Source organism: Petaurus breviceps, unplaced genomic scaffold, assembly GCF_028583685.1.
Source record: "Petaurus breviceps papuanus isolate PSGF00001 unplaced genomic scaffold, PetGlider_PUasm1.0 188, whole genome shotgun sequence".
In the NCBI taxonomy this organism is placed as follows: domain Eukaryota; kingdom Metazoa; phylum Chordata; class Mammalia; order Diprotodontia; family Petauridae; genus Petaurus; species Petaurus breviceps.
Window position 1 is genome coordinate 24,801,862 of NW_027185804.1, and position 19,465 is coordinate 24,821,326.

General features: G+C 38.2%; 1 protein-coding gene across 23 annotated transcripts in view; it reads left to right on the forward strand.

Moving 5' to 3' along the window:
- Positions 1-19,465, forward strand: part of CD44 (CD44 molecule (IN blood group)) — a 474,809-nt gene that overhangs the window by 415,650 nt on the left and 39,694 nt on the right. For 22 of the 23 annotated variants that reach the window (XM_069091406.1, XM_069091408.1, XM_069091407.1 and 19 more), the window contains exons 4-7: positions 4,123-4,256; positions 9,161-9,232; positions 10,384-10,611; positions 17,867-17,992. In XM_069091406.1, the coding sequence (XP_068947507.1) occupies positions 4,123-4,256; positions 9,161-9,232; positions 10,384-10,611; positions 17,867-17,992 (560 nt within the window). The remainder of the gene's footprint in view (positions 1-4,122; positions 4,257-9,160; positions 9,233-10,383; positions 10,612-17,866; positions 17,993-19,465) is intronic. The other variant, XM_069091414.1, reaches the window with a different exon arrangement.

Genomic DNA, 19,465 nt, shown 5'->3' on the forward strand with positions numbered 1-19,465 from the left:
TAAAAAACAAACAAAAAACCTCATTTTCAAAGTACCTAGAAGGACCCCCAACATACCCCCTCTTTCACTGTCCCCTCCCATACACCTCCCCCGCCCCAACCCCAAAAACCTATCTTGTGCTGTACAAGGGAAGTCTCATCTGTGTCTCTGTTGGGTCCTATGGACAACAGTGCCTGTTAGCAGTTAGCAACCAAGCTGACCACAAATGGAAAGTTCTTCATTTTCACTTGAGGGTTTCTATGTAATCTCATCATCACCTGCTCTGCAGCTTCCGGCATTGGCCCACAGCTTCCCTTTCTTCACACACACACACACACACACACACACTCTCTCTCTCTCTCTCTCTCTCTCTCTCTATCTCTCTCTCTCTCTCTCTGTCTCTCTCTGTGTCTCTGTCTCTCTCTGTGTCTCTGTCTCTCTCTGTGTCTCTGTCTCTCTCTGTGTCTGTCTTTGTCTCTCTCTGTGTCTGTGTCTGTGTCTCTCTCTGTGTCTCTGTCTCTCTGTGTCTGTCTTTCTCTGTCTCTGTGTCTGTGTCTCTGCCTGTCTCTGTCTCTCTGTCTCTGTGTCTCTGTCTCTGTTTCTGTCTGTCTGTCTGTCTGTCTGTCTCTCCAGAGATCACTATAGACACTTCATAAAGTCTCCATGCCAGGCTCCTCAAACACTTGGTCAGTCAGGAGACTTTGATTAGAGTTTGAGCTCTTAGCTACCTGAATCCCTTTCTTTTCTGGTAAGAAGATAAGGTTGGATTAGACACCCTCAGACTTAGCGTCAGGGGGCCTGCATTGGAATTCTGCCTTGCCTACTTACTACCTAGAGGACACTGTAAATTGAGAGAACTTGGCTGGATGGTTTCTGAAGTCCCTTTGACCTTTACACAAGTATAATTCCATCTGGATCCAAGACACTGAGACCCCACCTACAGAATGGTCTCTGGTTGCTTTCCAATGGGAAGGATGAGCTATTAGCAAATCTTCAAAGGCAAATCTTAGAGGTTTTCAGCGGGGCCACCAGTAAGTGCTGGAAATTGTATCTGTGTTGAGACTTTTACATGCTTTTAACAAAGGCCCATAAGGAAGTTCTTACTGAAATAGCAATGAGAGCAGTAGTAGTATATAGCATTTCCCAGGAAAAGTAATATGCTTATTAACTCATGTGGGGCAGGAAAACAGCAAAGATTTTGACATCAGAAGACCTAGGTTCAGAACCCAGCTGAGCCATTTAGTGTCTATGTGACCTTGAGCATACCTTTTGGGGACTCAGTTTCCTCATCCGTAAAATGGGGTTTGACCTTGATGGCCCTAGCTCTGTGATTTTTCCATTCTCACAATAACATTATGAAGTAAATAAGGCAAATTTATTGCCTTATTATTATTATTCTATTATATCATTTCCATTTTGCAGCTGAGTAAGATGCATTAAGAGACTGACCAAAGTCGGGATTCATACCTAGGCCCTCTGATTCCCACTGCAGAGCTGCAAGGGAAATTTGGGGTTCACACAAAGCAAAATGGCCCCTAAGGAGTAATCCGTTGTTTGTGTCATCCACCACTGAGAGTCTTGAGTTACAAAATCTATTTCCCTAGTTTCTGAATCAGATAGCGGCCACATGCCAGATGTCAGAGATAGACCTGAAGTCCCAACCTTCTCTTGCCTGCCCCTCCCTGATAAATAGCAATTTTCAGGTATATAGAACTTATTACCACTTGATGCTCCCCACCCCACCAAGCTGAGGAGACTTCAGGAAAACCAGTTGGTCCATTCAAATGAGGAATTAGTCATAGGTTCGCCAGTTGCAACAGACTTTTAATTAGTGCTGTGTGCCAAGAGACTTGAAAACCTGTATAAATGCCAGTAGGTTTGTGGGGGGGGGGTACAGTACCTGAGGCAGTTTGGCTTTTTGGCATGAAGTTGCTGAAATATTAGAGATTTAATTTTAGCCAGGTTTGCATTTTAGAAATACTGCTGAATTTTTTTCTTTCCCTAGCTCAATTCAATTCAGTCAACAACCATTTATCAAACACTTACTATATGTGCTAGAAAAACTACCACCACCCACAAAAGACCTACCCTCAAGAAGCTTACATCCTAATTCAATTCAATGCAATAAATGCCTATTTATTAATCTCTTTTATGTACAAGAGGCAGTGTGTCCTCTGAACATAATACTGGACTCAGAGATGGGAAAACCCAATTTCAAGTCAAGTCTCTCTCAAAAGAGTAAATGTAGGACCTTGGGTAACTCACTTGACGCCCCAGGAAACTCTCTAAGACCAGGTTCCCTACTCTTGCTCTAAGACTATCCATTAGAGAATAATGTATTTATATTGTATCTATTTTGTATATTCTTTTTTTTTAAAGCAAATGCGATTAAGTAACTTGCTCAAGGTTACGCAGCCAGTTATCTTTTGTGTGGATGCCAAGTATCTGAGGCTGGAACCTATCCCGGGTCTCCCGATGCCGGGGCCAGCGCTCTTACTCACTGAGCCACCTGGCCACCCCTATTTTGTATATTCTTATGTGTGTGTAGTGACTTCTCATATAAAATGTAAGCACCTTGAGGGTAGGGACAGGTTTTTCTTCTCTGTATCACCCAGTGCCTAGGCTGCACCTGGTACCGAGAAGGTGCTTAACAAATGCTTGTTAATTAATTGATGGATTACTTTTCTTTACAGGAAGTCTCCTCTACCTATGAAGTTACTGGTACTAACCCTTTACTTGCTTCTCTGCCTCTACTCTACAAAGTGAAAGGCATTGTGCTGAGTGAGGGAGACAGAAAGACAAAAAGGAAATAGCTCTCAAAGAGGTTTCATTAGACTAGGGCAGCGTTTCCTTTTTATCAGACCATGTCTCATTTGTTGTTTTGTGGTCATCAAGTCTTAGGCCAGAGAGCTGGAAGGGGCCTTAGAGTCTATCTAGTCCAACTGTCTCATTTACAGATGAGGAAACTGAGTCCTAGAGAAGACAAGTGATTTGTTTATTGTCAACACAGATAGTGGGAGATACAGGATTAAACCCAGATATGTTTCTGATTCAGTTTCCTTACTAACTTCAGTTTAGGAATAGATCTGAAAGATACTCACTTTTCCTGTCATATAAGTTCTCCTTTTGGAAGGCATTGAAAAAAATTGTTGTATTTTTTTTCCCCTTCTCTTTCTTTCTTCATCCATCTCCCTTTTCTTCTCCCTTCCCTTCCCTTATTTTTCCTTTCCTTTCTTTCCCTCCCCTTTCTCTTTTTTACATAATCAATTAGTCAAAAAATATTTATTAAGTGTTGCAATGTTTCATATACTGTTCAGAGAACTAGGGATACAAAAAGGAAGCAGTCCCTGCCCACAAGGAGCTTACATTCTATTGGATTTAGAGTATGGAGGATCCTCTTGTTTCAGAAAATGTAGCTCCTCATTTCTGTGGATTGTTTATTTTTATTTAACTAGTACTCCAATTTTTCAATAGATCTATGACCTTGTTAAATTCAATTTAAATCCTTAATAAAAGGATTTGTTCTGTGAAGTTTGGATTCAGTCAAAGGGCCATACTTGAGGACCAAGAGGCCACATGTGGCCTGGAGGCTGTAGGTTCCCCACCCTTGGTAGGCATCTCTTTTAGCAGGGCAAATTACATTTCATTTGTGCTTGCCCATCCTATGTGACTCTGGTCCATGCCGTTCCACAAATTTGCCACCAGGTTTCCACCTAATGTATCAGGAGCTTTCCTTGCAATCTCTCAACATTGCATAAATGCTAATGGAGTGCATGATCTATCCTCTGGTTATCCCTTCTCTCCATATGAATAGTGTATCATTTTTCTAGTCATATATTTACTTGATTATCTACTTTATTCTATTTCTTCCATGTAATTCCTTATTCCGAATGTGTTGCAACATGCTCACATCTAGCTTTAACCCCTCTGAAATGCTTTAGAGCTAATTTAAATGAAGGGATATCGAATAAATAAAGAAGTGGGTCCAGAAAAAATTATTGAGAATATTCAAACAGTTGAGTTGGGAGAAGTACAAAGAAAAATTCAAAATGGTCTCAGACCTCATGTAATTTATGATTTTGAGTTATCCCACGACTCATCATGATAGTTCCAGTCGGCTGATAATCTCTTCTTTTTCTACAGATATGGATTCATAGATGGACATGTTGTAATCCCAAGAAAGACACCCAGGTTTCTCTGTGCAGCAAATAACACTGGGGTATATATCCTGCCCTCAAATACGTCTCAATATGACACCTACTGCTTCAATGCCTCAGGTGGGTTGACATTTACTTCCATTGCATTGCTTGTAATTTGAATGAAATAAATTGATACCATAGCTTAGAGAAGTCTTACCTTGGTGCAAAGTAGGGAGGAAGAAACACCTGATAATGGGTCAGAGGTGAGAGGTCTAGTCAAATCATTAATTGAATTAGAGTGGCATAAGCAGGTAGTCATCAGGAAACTACCATATATACAGCACTGTACAGAACATATGATAGTTAAACAAAATTCGATAATTTAATCCAGCAAACCTTTCTTAAGCACCTACTATGTACTAGAGCTCTGGGGATATGATATAAAAAATGAAAAGCCCCTGACTTCTAGGAGTTTACTTTCTATTGCAGGGGGAGGGGCTTCAATATGTATAGATAAGTACATATAAAGCATAATATGGTATATGACATATACATAATATTTTATTTTGTAACACATTATGCTACACATATTACATACATTTATTACTTATATAACATATTATATGTAAAATTTATTATATATCAACATATTACATGTAGTGCTTATTATATATTATGTAACATAATATAGCTAATATATAATATTTCTTCTATATTATGTGACAAAATATATTATCTTAATATTTGTCATAGGTTATATAATGTATACATTTAAAACAGGACCCTTGGTGCTCTTTGTTTGCATATAAATGTATTTATTGTAATGTATATGATGCCTATATTGTATATGTGTTATGTGTGTATATACGTGTGTGCATTTATTTCAAAAAGGAGTTAGCACAGGTACCTGGGAGGAAGGGCTGGGCAGATGGCCAGATCAGGAAAGGGGTTGGTAAGTGTTATCTGTATTGTACTTTGAAGTAAGGTGGGGGTTTACTTTTCAAGTGGATGGTTTAGTGTGGTAGAGATACTCAGAGAGAGAGCTTAGTCTTCACTGTCTGCTTTCTCAAGGTCTCTGTCATGGGTCACTGAGTGAAGCAACAGCTTCCCTTTGTCCTAATTCTCTCCAGTCCAGCAATGCTCATTAAGTAGAAAGAAAGACTGGCTAATGAGGTGCCATTATTGGAGAAGAGAGTGCAAACCTAATTGTATGTCTTTAGGGGTTATCATCCTTGCTGGCATGTACACTGCCTTGGACCTGAGGAATGTTAAAACACATCAAGCGTTCTTTAGAATAGAAATCGGAACACCAAGTACCAGTCTCTCAGTTTGGGGAAATGGTCTGAATTTAGTCTTCCCTTGACTTTACTGTTCTTGATGTCGTATCAGGATTTAATCAGCCCTGAAGGAAGTTGAGGGTAGCTCCCAGCCCAAGTCAGAACTGAGTTGAATGCAGTTGGGACTTACGGGCAATGGGTATGGGGGCTGCTTTTGCCAAGCCCCAGTAGTGAATGAGAAGGCAAATTCGATGGTTAAATTTCTGATGTGGTCAGAGCCAGGATGCTATTTGAATCTATCCTTGGTCAGACCTAATACAGCATTTATATCGTACTTTAATCAACTACTTACTGAGTAGAGAAGGAAACTGATACATATTAGAGTGAATAGTCAATGTAAGTCATGCAGCTAGCAAGTGTCAGGGGCTGGATTTGAGCCTGGGTCTCCTCTGTAGAAGAGCCTCCTAGACATTGCACCAGCCTACCTTGGCAGGGAAGGGAAGGAAGGGAATAGGCATTTATAAAGCACCAGGTATTGAGCACTTTCCAAACATCATCTCATTTAATCCTTACAACAACCCTATGAACAAGGTGCTGTTATTGTCCTTATTTTACAGTTGAGGAAACTAAGGTGAACAGAGGTTAAATGACTTAAGGTCACATAGCTAGTATGTGTCCGAGGCCAGATTTGAACTCAGGTCTTCCTGCATCTAGACCCAATGCTCTATCCATGACATTATTGAGCTTCTTAAGATGGGAGCCTCATCTGGTTCTAAATCTATGGTCCTATGATTTTGTCTTTGTTATTGTCCAATTTAAATATTTTTATAGCAGTGGATGAGAGATAATATATTCTGAGGGGGGGCAGGGCTGGATCTATAATTTCATAGGATCGTTTTTGTTGTTCAGTCATTTTAGTCATGTCCAACTCTTTGTGACCTCTTATGGGGTTTTCTTGACAAAGATATTGGAGTGGTTTGCCATTTTCTTCTTCACATCATTTTACAGATGAGGGAACTGAGGCAAGGAGGATTAAGTGACTCACCCAAGATCACACAGCTATAAGTGTCTGAGGCCAGATTTGTGCTCAGGAAGATGAGATTTCCTGACTCCAGGACTAGCATTCCACTGTGTCAACTCCTTGCCCTCATAGGATCATAGAATCACAGATTAAAAGTTAGAAGGCATCTCAGAGGCTTACAGGGAACTCCCAAGGGAAAAGTTTTCTGCTCCAACATAGAGGATGAGCTGTTCTGCAATTTACAGACACAGAGAGATTGTTACCTTCCACATAATCAGGATGTATGCATAGGATTGTTGATTTTTTGTTTGTTTTTAGTTAAATGATCACTTTTATGTTAGATGAAAGCCCTCTCCTCTTAAGAAATTGCTGAGTGGAAGCATGGTGGTTGCCGTCATTTACTGTGTTTGCTAAAGTAATAACTGCCTGTTTCCTCCAAGTGGACAAAAACCAAATCCATGAAAGTCCTCTTACATGATTAATGATAATAACAATAGCTGCCCTTTACAGGATAGCACTTTCTAGTTTACAAGTTATTTTCCCAATGGCGTATCTGAAGAAGGAAGACCAAGTGGGATTCTCCTCATCTTAAAGATGTGAAAACTCTTCTTCTTAACAATTTATTTTGTATGAAGTTCTAGTGGTCTTTCCTTTGAGCTGATGCAAATCAATCAATGAGACAATTAACAAGCATTTACTAATTGCCTTCTATGTGCTTGGGACTAAGGATGCAATGACAAAAACAAAGATCTCTGATTTCAAGTATCTTAAATTCTAAAGGATTTTGTAGAACAGAGAATAGGTTATAGAATATGTATATTTATAAATAAAAAGCATTTATTTAAGTGCCTATCATGTGCAAAACACTGTGTTTGGTGCTGGGGATACAAAGATAAAAATTTAACATCCCATGACCTTCTAGAAATTATATTCTATCAAGGGAGATTTGTAAAATATGTATAAATATATTTAATATAAATATATATGAAAATAATATACCATATATACAATAAAATATTTAATATAAATATGTAATTTTTTGAGGGGAAGGTATGAGAATGTCAATTAATCAGTTCGATAACAAGAGTTTGTTTATTAAGTGCCTTCTATATGTTAAGGACTTCAGTAAGGTCTGAATATAGAAAGGCAAAATTGAAACAATTCCTGCCCTCAAGGAGCTTACATTCTAATAGTTATCATGGTAAATGAATTAAGTAGAAGGTTAATCATTTCATGCTTTCCCTGAAAAATGTGAAGGAAAGCTCCAAAAGAACAGGGGGAAAGAGAAGTGAGCTTTCAAATGTTAGTCTTTCCAACTATGATACTGAAGACTGATGATTAAGAACATTACTTACTTCCTTATGGAAAAGTGATGAACTCAAAAGATTTGGAGGGAGATTTTTGGACATGGACTATGAGGGTATTGTTTTTTTTTTTTTACTTGACTCTGTTAATTGTTAGAAGGATTGTTTGTCTTAATCAGAGAGGATGATGTGAGGAGAGGGAAGGAGAAAAGAAATGAGTCTCACCTTTCCTCCTCAAAAGAGAAGAGAATGGAAGCAAGACCAAAGGGAAGTATAAACAAATAGGAAAGTTTTGAAAATTACCTAGTGGATTTCTTGTATACTTATAAAAAGAAAAGCCAACTCTATAAAATAGAAACTCAACGTTTCAAATATAATTCTCTCCTGTTGTACTATGTATATGAAGAAACTTGTTTTATTTCGAATTTGTTAGGCTAAGAGTAAAAAACACACAAAAGGAAAATGAACAAAATAATTAGTCTTTGATTTGTCCATTAACCCATGCTGTGAAATCCCAAGTTTTGTTGACAGGACACCTTGAAATAGTCAAGATATCACCTAAACACAAAGACTTATTGACTCATGATACTGGATGGAACCAAATTAGGCCAGAGATAATCAATCAGCCACCAGATAAAGTCAGGAGAAAAAATCCATGTGGATCTAATCTTCATAACTGCATGAAAGAAGAACATGACTCGCCATATTTTCATAGAGAAATATGAGCTCTTGTCAAGCCTCTAGATGGTCATTGAGAATCCTGAATTAATTTGATGTTCTTGTTCTTCCAGTATTCTTGTATCTTACCATTTTAGTTGAGGAAAGGAATGTGATACAATGGAAATTGACTTGGAATCTCTGACTCTATTTGAATTTAGCCTATACATTATGCTCATTTTAATCAAAGTTCTATCCCTGTGAAAGTATTTAGTCAAAATATTCTGTCTCATAAGATGTTTGATGCTGTGTGCACCTGCATGTGATGTGGTATGTTTTTCTGTGAGCACCTGAGAGGTAAAGATTCCTGAGAAATATGTGGTGACAATGGACTTCACAATCTATGGTGGAAGGACAACACCAGGCAACTTCCTCTCTTGGGAAGTTTCCAGAAAAGATTTCCCTAGCAGGACTGGATCGCACCTAGCTCTGTTCTTTACTACTTCTGTGACTTTTAGAGAGTCTCTTTCTCTCTCTTAGCCTCCCCCTTTTTTTTACCTGTATCATGGATTTCTTAACTAGAAGGGGAAGGTTAGGTGGGTTGTAAAGGTCAGTTCAGAATGGTGTTGGGAAGGGCAGGGAAATCATCAAATTCTAATAAAAAAGACCAAGACATGGTAAAAAAAAAAAAAAAAACATTGCCTTAGTTAATTCTTTAAATGGGACTAGTTCTTGACTCATTTCAATTAAGTTAACCATTTGCATTGTTCTCTTTCCTCACAGCCCCACTGGACAAAGAAGACTGCTCATCCGTCACGGACATACCGAGTATATTTGAAGGACAAATCACCATAGGTACCTTTCCCTGCTAACTTTTATTGTATGTTCTTATCACAAGGGTGGGGGGTGGACAGTGGGAATCAAAAGGGCTGCCTGTTTTCAGTATTGTGTCAAGATAGGAGGGCCAGTTCAGAGGCCATGGTCCACTGTGCTCACACTATTATTTTTGTCTCTCCACACGGCCTTTGGACTGACCTTATTTGTCTTAATTGGGGAAGGACTCTACTGGAATCCCTACCATGACTTTGGGTGGGGGTTGGGGAAACCAACTCTGGTATTTGATCTCTGGAACTTGAACTCTTGGAACTGAAATCTTCCTGACTCTGAGGTTGGCTCTCTCTAAGCAATTACTTCAAGTTGCTGTGTATATAGGTATATGTGCCTGCATATGTATGTGGATAGAGGAAAATGTCAATAGATATATCGACATATATAGACATATATATGTACACATGTGTGTACACACATAAATTGACATAGTGCACATGCCATAAACCAATGTGCATACATATATTACTAATATGCATTTATAGATATACCCAATAAATACATATTCATATGCATGTGAATGTATGCATGTATAGGTACACACCAACACAATGTAATGTGTGTTACATACACACCTGCATGTGTATACATACATGTATATGTGTATACACATTTATGTAAAGGCAATATCTAATAATAAAGCAGGAGGGAATAGTTTCCAGTTCTACTTTTGATACTTACTAGCTGTGTGAACAAATGACATTAACATGTGTGTTTCTAAGGTAACTCTATAGAATGTTTTTATTACATTAAGGATAGATTGCAATTCCTTTTGCTGGAGGGAATTTTTACATAGTGCGTTCCCTACTCTGACAAAATCACAGTGTAGATAGACATTCAGGTGTATACATGAATATATTTTTATGTATACATAAATAATACATGCATATGTATGTGTGTATATACAAAAAACTACAAAGAAATACATTCAGTATCTTTGGGGTCTAAACATCTACTCTTAGTACATTTAGGTATGATTCCTAGTCACATAGTGAATGTATCCCCTCTGCCACTGTCTGTAATTGATGAGAATAGAGTTACTACTTAAACTTTTTCCCATGCTTGGGTAATCACAGAGTTGAATTCGAAGTCCTGATGGTGCTTTCCCTTTCCTTCAGGCATTGTAAACCCTGATGGAACCCGCTATACAAAGAAAGGAGAATATCGGACAAATCCTGAAGATATCAACCCCAGCTTCAATCCAGATGATGATGGGAGCAGTGGATCTGCAGGAGAGAGGAGCACCATGGGCGGTTCCACCATCATTCAGACAACATACGATGATGTAACCACTACCTTCCAAGACCTCAGCAATGATGACCATGAAGACTTTCCTACAGTCACCAGTAAGGAGAGCACATTTTCATTTTCACTAGTCAGAAAAGTTCCAAGCTTACTAGTTTCTGGATAGTTCTCCCAATCCCTCTCAAACCAGGGAACATCATTAAGAAGAGACAAAGAATCTCTGTTATAAATACTCTTTCTCCTTCTCTACCTTCTCTTGCCAAGACAGATATACACCCAGGGTTTCAGGATTTGGGTTTGTAAATGGGAAATACAACATGTGAACCAAAAAAGGAAATATGGTAGACCTCATACACAGTTACACATGAACAGATGTTCATAGTTGCTCCCCAGTTTCTTCCATTTCATGGCCAGAATAATATATCACAGAATCTCACAATTGGAAGAGAGATCATTTACATGTTGTATTTGCCTACTAGAATGTAAGTGCCTTGAAGGCATCTAGTAATTGGTGCCAACACAGAGTCAACGCATAACTGATTATCAACATGAAGTTGATAATTAATACATGTGATTTGTGTTGTGTTAAACTGAATGTAGTCCAAACTAGGTAAACAAGAATCTCCTTTATAACATCCCTGGCAAGTGGTCATCCAACTTCTGGTAGAAGGCCTCCCATGATGAAAGACCTCCTTTACTTTGGGAAGGCATGGATTGGAATGAAAGCAGTCCCTTCACCCAGAAGTGGCTCATGGATTCCTCATTTTCAGCCCTGGCTATTTTTCCTGTGGTCTGAGGAGGAAGAGACACAATAGGAGTTGTCCCTTTGGTGCTTCACAGAATTAATAGTGACCATCTCTGAGGAAATAATTGAGAGTATGAATCACAAATGGCACAGGTTCTAATGGTCTGACTTTCACAGGGAGGATGCCCATTCCCACGCCACCAAGGAGAGTTATTAGGAGTTCTGTTCTCTTGATACTCTCTTTTAAGCATGCTAAAATGGGTAAAAGGAACTGATGGTGATGATTAATATTTGTATAGTGATTCAAGGCTTGCAAAGCACTTTACAAATATTCTTCCATTTATTCTCACAACAATCTGGGAAGTAGTTGTTAATAAATTTATTATCTATTATTAAGTGAAAGAATACCAGGTAAGATGATGTCTAAATTTCAAGGATGTTAACTTTTCCTGATTCTCCCTCCTTTCCTGAGTGCAGAAGGGGCAATCAGAATGGGGAAGGATGTTGAACCTGGGACATGCAAGAACTTACTGAAGGAACTAGAAAGATTTAATGTGGAGAAGACTTAGAAGAGGCGTGATAGCTGTTTTTAAGTATTTAAGGGGTTGTCTTGTGGAAGAGGGATTAAGTTTGTCTGCTTGGCCACAGAGAGCAATGTGGGGAAGTTGGAATGAGGCAGATTTATACTCCAAATCAGGGGGAGCTTGCTAGCCATTAGAACTGGCCTGAAGTGAGATGACCTCAGAGGAAAGACATCCCTGCTCACCAAAGATCTTCAAGTAGAGACCAGATGACCGCTTGTCAGGGGTGCTATAGAAGTGATTCGTGTTCAGGTAGAGGTTGGTTTAACTGACTTTAGAACTTGCTTACTTCAAAGTCTCAGATTGTGTGATTTGATGAAGAGTAAAATAATCCAGGGTGTCCCTTAGGCTCAGCAGCGCACTACTTAAGGACATTTAAGTGATCCATGGTGTATTGAGGTCCAAAATACTGGAAAAGCCAGGGACAGCTGAATTTTCTGATGATAATCATATTCTTTAGAAGGAGACTGCTCCAGCAACACTTTAGTTAACTTGAGTGTTAATAACAAATAAGCTCTTTAAGACAGAGATGACATCTTAAAACAAAATGGTCTGCCAGTTGTTTTTACCTGAATGGGGCAGGATGTGGGGAGAGCCTTCTGTGCTGGTTCTGATAGCTTATATTATTCTCTGGCACTGCAAGAGAGAAGATAAGTGGATGCCAACTTGGGGTTTTGTCTGTTGGTGCTTTGGGTTGGTTGGGACATATTTATTACTTTCTTTTGTCTTCTTTCCTTCTCATTTGGTTATTTGAAAATCATGATTGCTGATTGGTTGAGATATTTTCTTAACAAGGAAATATTCCATCTTAAGAGTATCTTTCTTTGGGCATTGGAAAATGGGGTTTTTCCTCTTTACTCATGCAATGTCTTGTTGAATGACAATGGTATGTGGATTCTTCAGGTCAAGTTCTCCAAAGACGATGGAGACTTAATGGCATATGCATTCTTGTGGCAGGGGCCTTTTTTGCTCTCTTTGACTCTAACAAATCATAGAGTAGCAAAAGCACTGTCCTTGCATTCATACTCATCTTATGAATGGCTTCCTGGGGTTAAGATCTGGTTCTGCCCCGATTCAGGATGTGGGCTCTTCCATTGAGAGAAATTCCCCATGAATGTATCCAATTGCTGGTGGCCAAGTTGTCCCAACTCTTCCATGTTTTCCAGTATGGTTTAATCTTCTTGAAAATTCACACCTCTTCAGTTCTATTCCAAAGCATGATGAATATAAGAGTTTTACTGCTGACAAAAGAAAAATAGCAAAACAAGTTCTCCAGTGGGCAGTGTACAACTTCCAGGACTCTCAATTTCTTAACCCATTTGGAGATCTCAAATCATTAAGGTCACAGGATTTAGAGATGGAAATGGACCTTAATGGTCATCTAATTTTTACAGATGAGGACACTGAGATATAGAGAGGGGTATATGACTTGTATAAATCCACATAGATTATGAGTAGCAAATCAATCAATCCATGAATATTTATTTATATGACACTGAGATACAAAGACCAAAAAAAAAGAAAGTCCCAGCTTTTGTGTTATAAACTTTAGTATCAACACTGGGATTAGAACCCAGGTCCTCTGAATTCAAACCCCCTGTGGATCTGAATTCTTCACTTTTGCTTTGCCAGCTTTCTTTGCTTAATACTGTCAAAATGAGATGTGGCCTCGTTCTCAAACACACAGAGCTAGATCACTGTAAAAGTGTTCCCTTAACATACGACAATCCTGGTAAAATATTTACTTTGGGGATTAAGCCAAAATAAAGGCCAAGCTAATAACACATGCTTACTGGTAAACATCAGATCTATAGTTTAGCAAAGGAGAGTCAGCACAGCTTATTACCCAGCCCCAGCCACGTAGAGATGATTCATCTTCTGACCTCAGGCTTCTCTATCCTTGAGAGAAAAGTAGAAGGGCACAGGGATGAAGGCTGCTTATAAACAAATGAATAGTCACAAAAATGAAACATCATAAAGTATAACTTGAAAACCTCCGGAATGTGGGTAAGCTTTGGGCAGGATTATTTGATCTTCCTCTAAACAAGCCATCTGAATAATGTCTCAGTAGCTGAAGATAAGAGAGGTGAATTACTCAGACAGGGAGGAATCCAGGAGTGACTATCATTGAAATGAATTGGGAAGCAGAAGTTCTGGGTTCCAATCTCAGTTCTGCCTCATATGGGTCATTTCATTTCTGTGGGGGTTTTAGTTTCCTCATCTGTAATATTAAGGAGTTGGACTAAATGAACTCCAAGATCCCTTTAACTCTGACATTTAACTTTGTATAGGGTCCAGCAATGTAACTTAAGAGAGACCCCTTCATACCCAGAGCAGGTCTGAAGTTGGGTAGTCAGTCAATAAAGTTATTAAATGCCTACTATGTGCCTGATACTGTGCTAAGCTCTGGGGATGCAGAGAAAGACATAAGGCAGACCCTGCTTTTGAAGAGTTCACAAACTAATGGGGTAAAGCATGTAAACAACTGTGAGCAAACTAATATATACAGGATAAACTGGAGATAATTAACAGAGGAAAGCCACTAGAATTCAGATGGAGATGAGAAGAAAGCCAGAAAGATCTGTTCACTAGCTCTAGTAAAAACTCTAAATGAAATCCTGCTTTTTGTAACAGTGTAGAGATTGCCCTAGTGCTTAAGGCTTTCAGAACAATTTCTCTTAGAGCTTGGACAAAAGCAATATAGGACAGGTGGCTAGGTAGTGCAGTAGAGAGAGCACCAGGCTTGGGGTCAGGAAGATCTGAGGTCAAATCTAGCCTTAGGCACTTACTAGCTATGTGACCTTGGGTAAGTCACACTATCTCTATCTGTCTCAGTTTCCTCATCTGCGTAGCAGGCATAATAATAGTATCTATCTTCCAGGATTGTTGGGAAGGCAAAATAAGAGAAAATGTATATAAAATACTTTGCCAATTTTAAAGTGCTATAAAAATGTAAGCCATTATTGTCATTAATATAGTCCATGGTTTACTTTACCCTTTTCTTTTCTTGTTGCATTTGACCTTCACAACAAACCCGTAAGACAAGCAGGGCAGGTATGATTGTCCCTGTTCCATGGAGGAGGAAACTGAGGTTCAGAGTGGCAAGGTGCCTTGCCAAAAGTTGAACTGTTAGCAAATGCCAGAATCCAGGTGGTCTGGTTCCAAATCCAGGGCCATTTCTACAACACCCTGGCTGCGTCCCCTGGCTTGCCTTTGTTTTGTGGTCTTCTTTTGGTTTATTCCTGATGTGCTGTTGGGTGAGGGCCATGGTGACTTGGCAGGGGATGACAGCAACAGTGTGCGATGGATTTGGGAGATACTAGCTTGTTTCAACCACGGAATCTTGAAGGGTATCATGCACATTCTATTTTTTCTTGGCTTTCATGTTTGCTCCATGGCATGAATAAACTTGGCAACTGGAGTTTTTCCTGTTTAAATGTTGATCCTTTTTTGGGGAGAGGGTATTGTTTGTGTTGTCTTCCCTCTGCCTAACATGGGTTTTTGTCCTTATAATTCTTCCAGCTTCCCATTACACCCCCTTCACAATTGAATTCAATGCAAACTGAAAATGTCCAAACTCTCCTCTAGCTTGAAAACAGATTTCTCTGATTTCAGTAACTGCATTCACAATCCTGAAAGGCCACAGCTTGTAAAGGGAACATTTTGTCTATGCTTCATTCAAAACATACTTGTTAGTGATAAATGCTCAAGTCATATATAGAATGTGAAGAAAGTGATGCATGGATCACTGAAGAAGGCTTTCCATGAATTTGATAATCACTTTTAATAGAATATATATCCCATTAAAACATAATGATAAATATGAGACTGACAAGTGTGAATGAGTATTTAACAATTTACAGTACACCCTAGCTTTAACCTTCATCATTAGTCAATGAAGATGCTACTCACATGGGGCATAAAACACTAGTACCAGTACTTCTTAGCTCAAGTATGGGGTGGAAAAAGAAAGATACAGATCTGCACCTAAAAATTACCTTGGAGAAAAACAAATTCTAGTGGCCCAAGTCAATGTTGAAGTTAGTGAATCATGGCTGAATTGGCGAATGCCACCATTTCAGCTACATAGCACTAAATAAAGGAGCCAAGGAAACCCAGTTTTGCTGCAGATTATTGCTTGATGCTATGCTGAATTCTTTGTAAGGGGATGTTAACTTATGTTCATCGATCTCTATTCTAAGGTGTTCATTTGGGAGGAAAAATAACATCTGATTACTTTCAATGAAGAACTAGGCTTTCTGCACAGGAGGTTTTCAAGTTCCCATTGATGGAACTCTTCTATGCTCTGGCTTCCCCAACCTCCATCATGATAAAGAAGTAGACTTTTTATAGAGAATGAATATTATGTAGAGAAAGAACCCTACCTACATAGTGTGGAGACCCTACTAAATAACTTTTCTGTAATTAATTTATCACCCCCTGTGCACTCAGAGACTCATTCCACTCCTGAAACAACACCTCAGCCACAGCATAATCTGAGGTGGTCATGGTTTCATTCACCACCTGAGAGTGAGCATCTTACAACAGCCAAGCCAGGTAACAAGTCATGTGTGATCTTATCAGTTGTTCTTATGGAAAGGTGGTCAGATGAAAGAAAATAGATACCTGTTGTCTATGCCCGAGCTTCCAATTAATGACTAGCTTTCCTGGTGAGAAAACAGCCTGGTGCCATTCTCATATGGTAATTCTTACTAATGGACATGATTGTAAGTTCGCCTAGAGTCTTTTTAAATATTTTTTTCCCTTAAGGTAGTAGCACCTATATAATGGAAAGGAGGCCATTTTCTTTCAGAAGTTTATGGCCATGTGGTTCCTTTGGAATAGAAGAAGTTATATCTGATTACATCCAGAAGATGTAATTCTGAAACATTTTTCTTCTGTTTTCTTCCAAGCAAGTTAGATTCATGAGAAAGGTGGTTCTATATAATGAAACTGGTAAAGAATGCCTTATTCTCCTACAAGTTTATAAGCAATTTAATTCTGAAGTATAGTGACTTGATTTATTAAACAACCTTCCTATCTTTACAAATACCCCTTCTGTTTAGAAGACACTTAGAGCAGATAAATTTGGGGATCTTTATCTGAAAAAGGTAAATGGAATGTGGCAAAATAAGAGAATAAGAATAACTTAATCAATTTCATCAAAGGAAGTGCCATTTGTCAGAGTGTATTTCACTCTATTAACAGAGAGGTATCAAGAGAGGGATGGATGTGGTACAAAAAGCATGATGCAAGAAAAAAAAGTTCAAAAAATTGTCTTTATAGCACAAAACATGCACTGAAAACTTGCTTTCTGGCTTGCTTCTTCATGGGCCTTTCTAGGGTTTCCTTGGTAATTGAAATGAAGAATGTAAATAATCATCTTGGAATTTTAAGGACTTTATGACTGTTTTAGCTTTTCTGCTGGGTTTTGGTCTTATTCTATCTTCTGATGGTCTGGTTCTTTGAGGTCAACAGGCTATCAAAATGCTTTGAAAGAAAGAGCTTCAGTATACTCCTTAATTGATGATGAAGGATCTTTCCTTCTGGTCTTGTCAATGGACTAGTCATGTCATTGATCTTCTTAGCATTCCTTCTTGGTGTTCTCCTTGAAATAAGAATTCTAATGACTCACCATGTAATCACAGTGCTTACTTAAAAATGAGAATTTTTAAGAGAGAATTTTGATTCTGTCAGGGTGGTTTTTCAGCATCTTCTATTTTTACCCATCTTTCTCTACCTAAAATTCTGTTTTTGGGTTATCTGGCTGCAGATGTTAGCTATATCTTGATATTTAGAACGATGCTATTGGATATTAGTTGATGGAATTGGATGGTTTTAAATCCAATGATGGTCTTACAAAATAATATATGGGTTTCTGGGCTTTCCTTTCTTTTCTCTACCATCTATAAAAAGTGTAAATGATCATCTTGACTCATTAAAAGAAGAAAAGTCTGAACACAGAAAGGCTGTTCTCTGGGAAGTAGAAAGTAATGCTTTTATTCAATGATTCAACCACCTTTATAACAGCTTTGACCAGCACTAGTGGTACGACCCACAAGACCACAGCAATGAAACAAGAAGACTCAGACTGGTTTTCACAGTGGTTCTGGCCTTCAAAACGTGAGAGGCAGCACACAACTACAAGGACAATTGGTAATGGGCTCAAAATGTTTCTCTTCATACACTTTCTTACAAGTCTCCATTGGTGATCATTGGTTTTGGGGGATATTGGCAAAGGCTCTTTACATTTTGGGTCTCAAGAGACTCTAAAAGGCTGAATAAAAGATTGCTGAATCACTGATGGGAGGTAGAGAAGTAGGAAGCATCCCAAGGAGGGTTTTATAATATTACTAAGCAGAGTTAGGTTCTGTCTTCTCTCTTCTAAAGAATTAATGCAGCTTGAAAAGAGGCTCTAATGGAAGGTATAATACAGACTGATAAAAGAGAAATCTTTCTTGATAATAGATGTGATTTTTAAAAATTGTCTTTATTTTTATAAGGCATCCTTTGTAACACTATGAGATATTAGACTAATAGATTGTTCATGTTTCCTTTAAGACATCATATTTTTAGGAAATTCAGGGATATGGTGGGGTGTGGAATCCTTAAATCCCTAAGCAATCTGTTATAAACTTGACCCCCAAAAAAAGAACTGAAAAAATTCTATCTCAACCAATGGATAATAAATATAATTATCTTCACAATGAGCATTTAATTGAGCCTCCATATGTATGGACAGGCTCATGAAATCAAAGCTGCATCTATGAAGTAGCTTTTTATGATTTTTAGTAGTATAAGCATCTAGCAAGGAGTCATGTTAGGTATTACATGATGTTTCTTCCCCAAAGAAATGTATCCACAGAAAGTTATCTATTGGTCACAGAACTAAAATGTGTTTTTAATTTATACATTTGAAAACAACAATTCTTGAAATTTCCCCCAATTTCATTGGAAAAATTCTTGTTTGGTTCTAAAAATATTGCTTTCTCTGACTTTTGGGTGGCCAGTATATGCAAGTGACTAGGGGGAAATAATAATACGAAATTCAAAAATGAATGAAAAAAGAAACCATTCAGATATATACTTATGTTCTCAAAACTAGAACACTTTTTAGAAAACAGCTTGTGACCCACCATTCAGCATGTAGGGAAATCATTCTTAGTGAAGAGGATTATTCCAAAAGACCCATGGAGGTCATTTGGAAGATTGAGTCTTTTCTTTCTATGAGTCTATCCAAGAGGAATAAGGGAGAAATTGTGTCTCCTCAACCCCCAATAGGTTAATATCTGATAACAGATACTGAATGATAGAACCTAAACAAGGCTGTGTTGAACTAAGAATGTGAAATACACGTTCTCTTACTTCATTATGAGTTCTAGAGAAATTTTTTGATTTTGTGGATCTCCATGTGACTCAACCTAATCAAAGTGGGGGCATATTTATTTCAGATGGGAATATAGATTGTGAATGTACATACACATATATGTGTATACCTGTCTATAACCAAATCTATATAACTATGTCTATATATTTCTCTCTATATTTATGTCAATGTCTACATCTATCTATCAATCTATCAATCTATCTATCTATCTATCTATCTATCTATCTATCTATCTATCTATC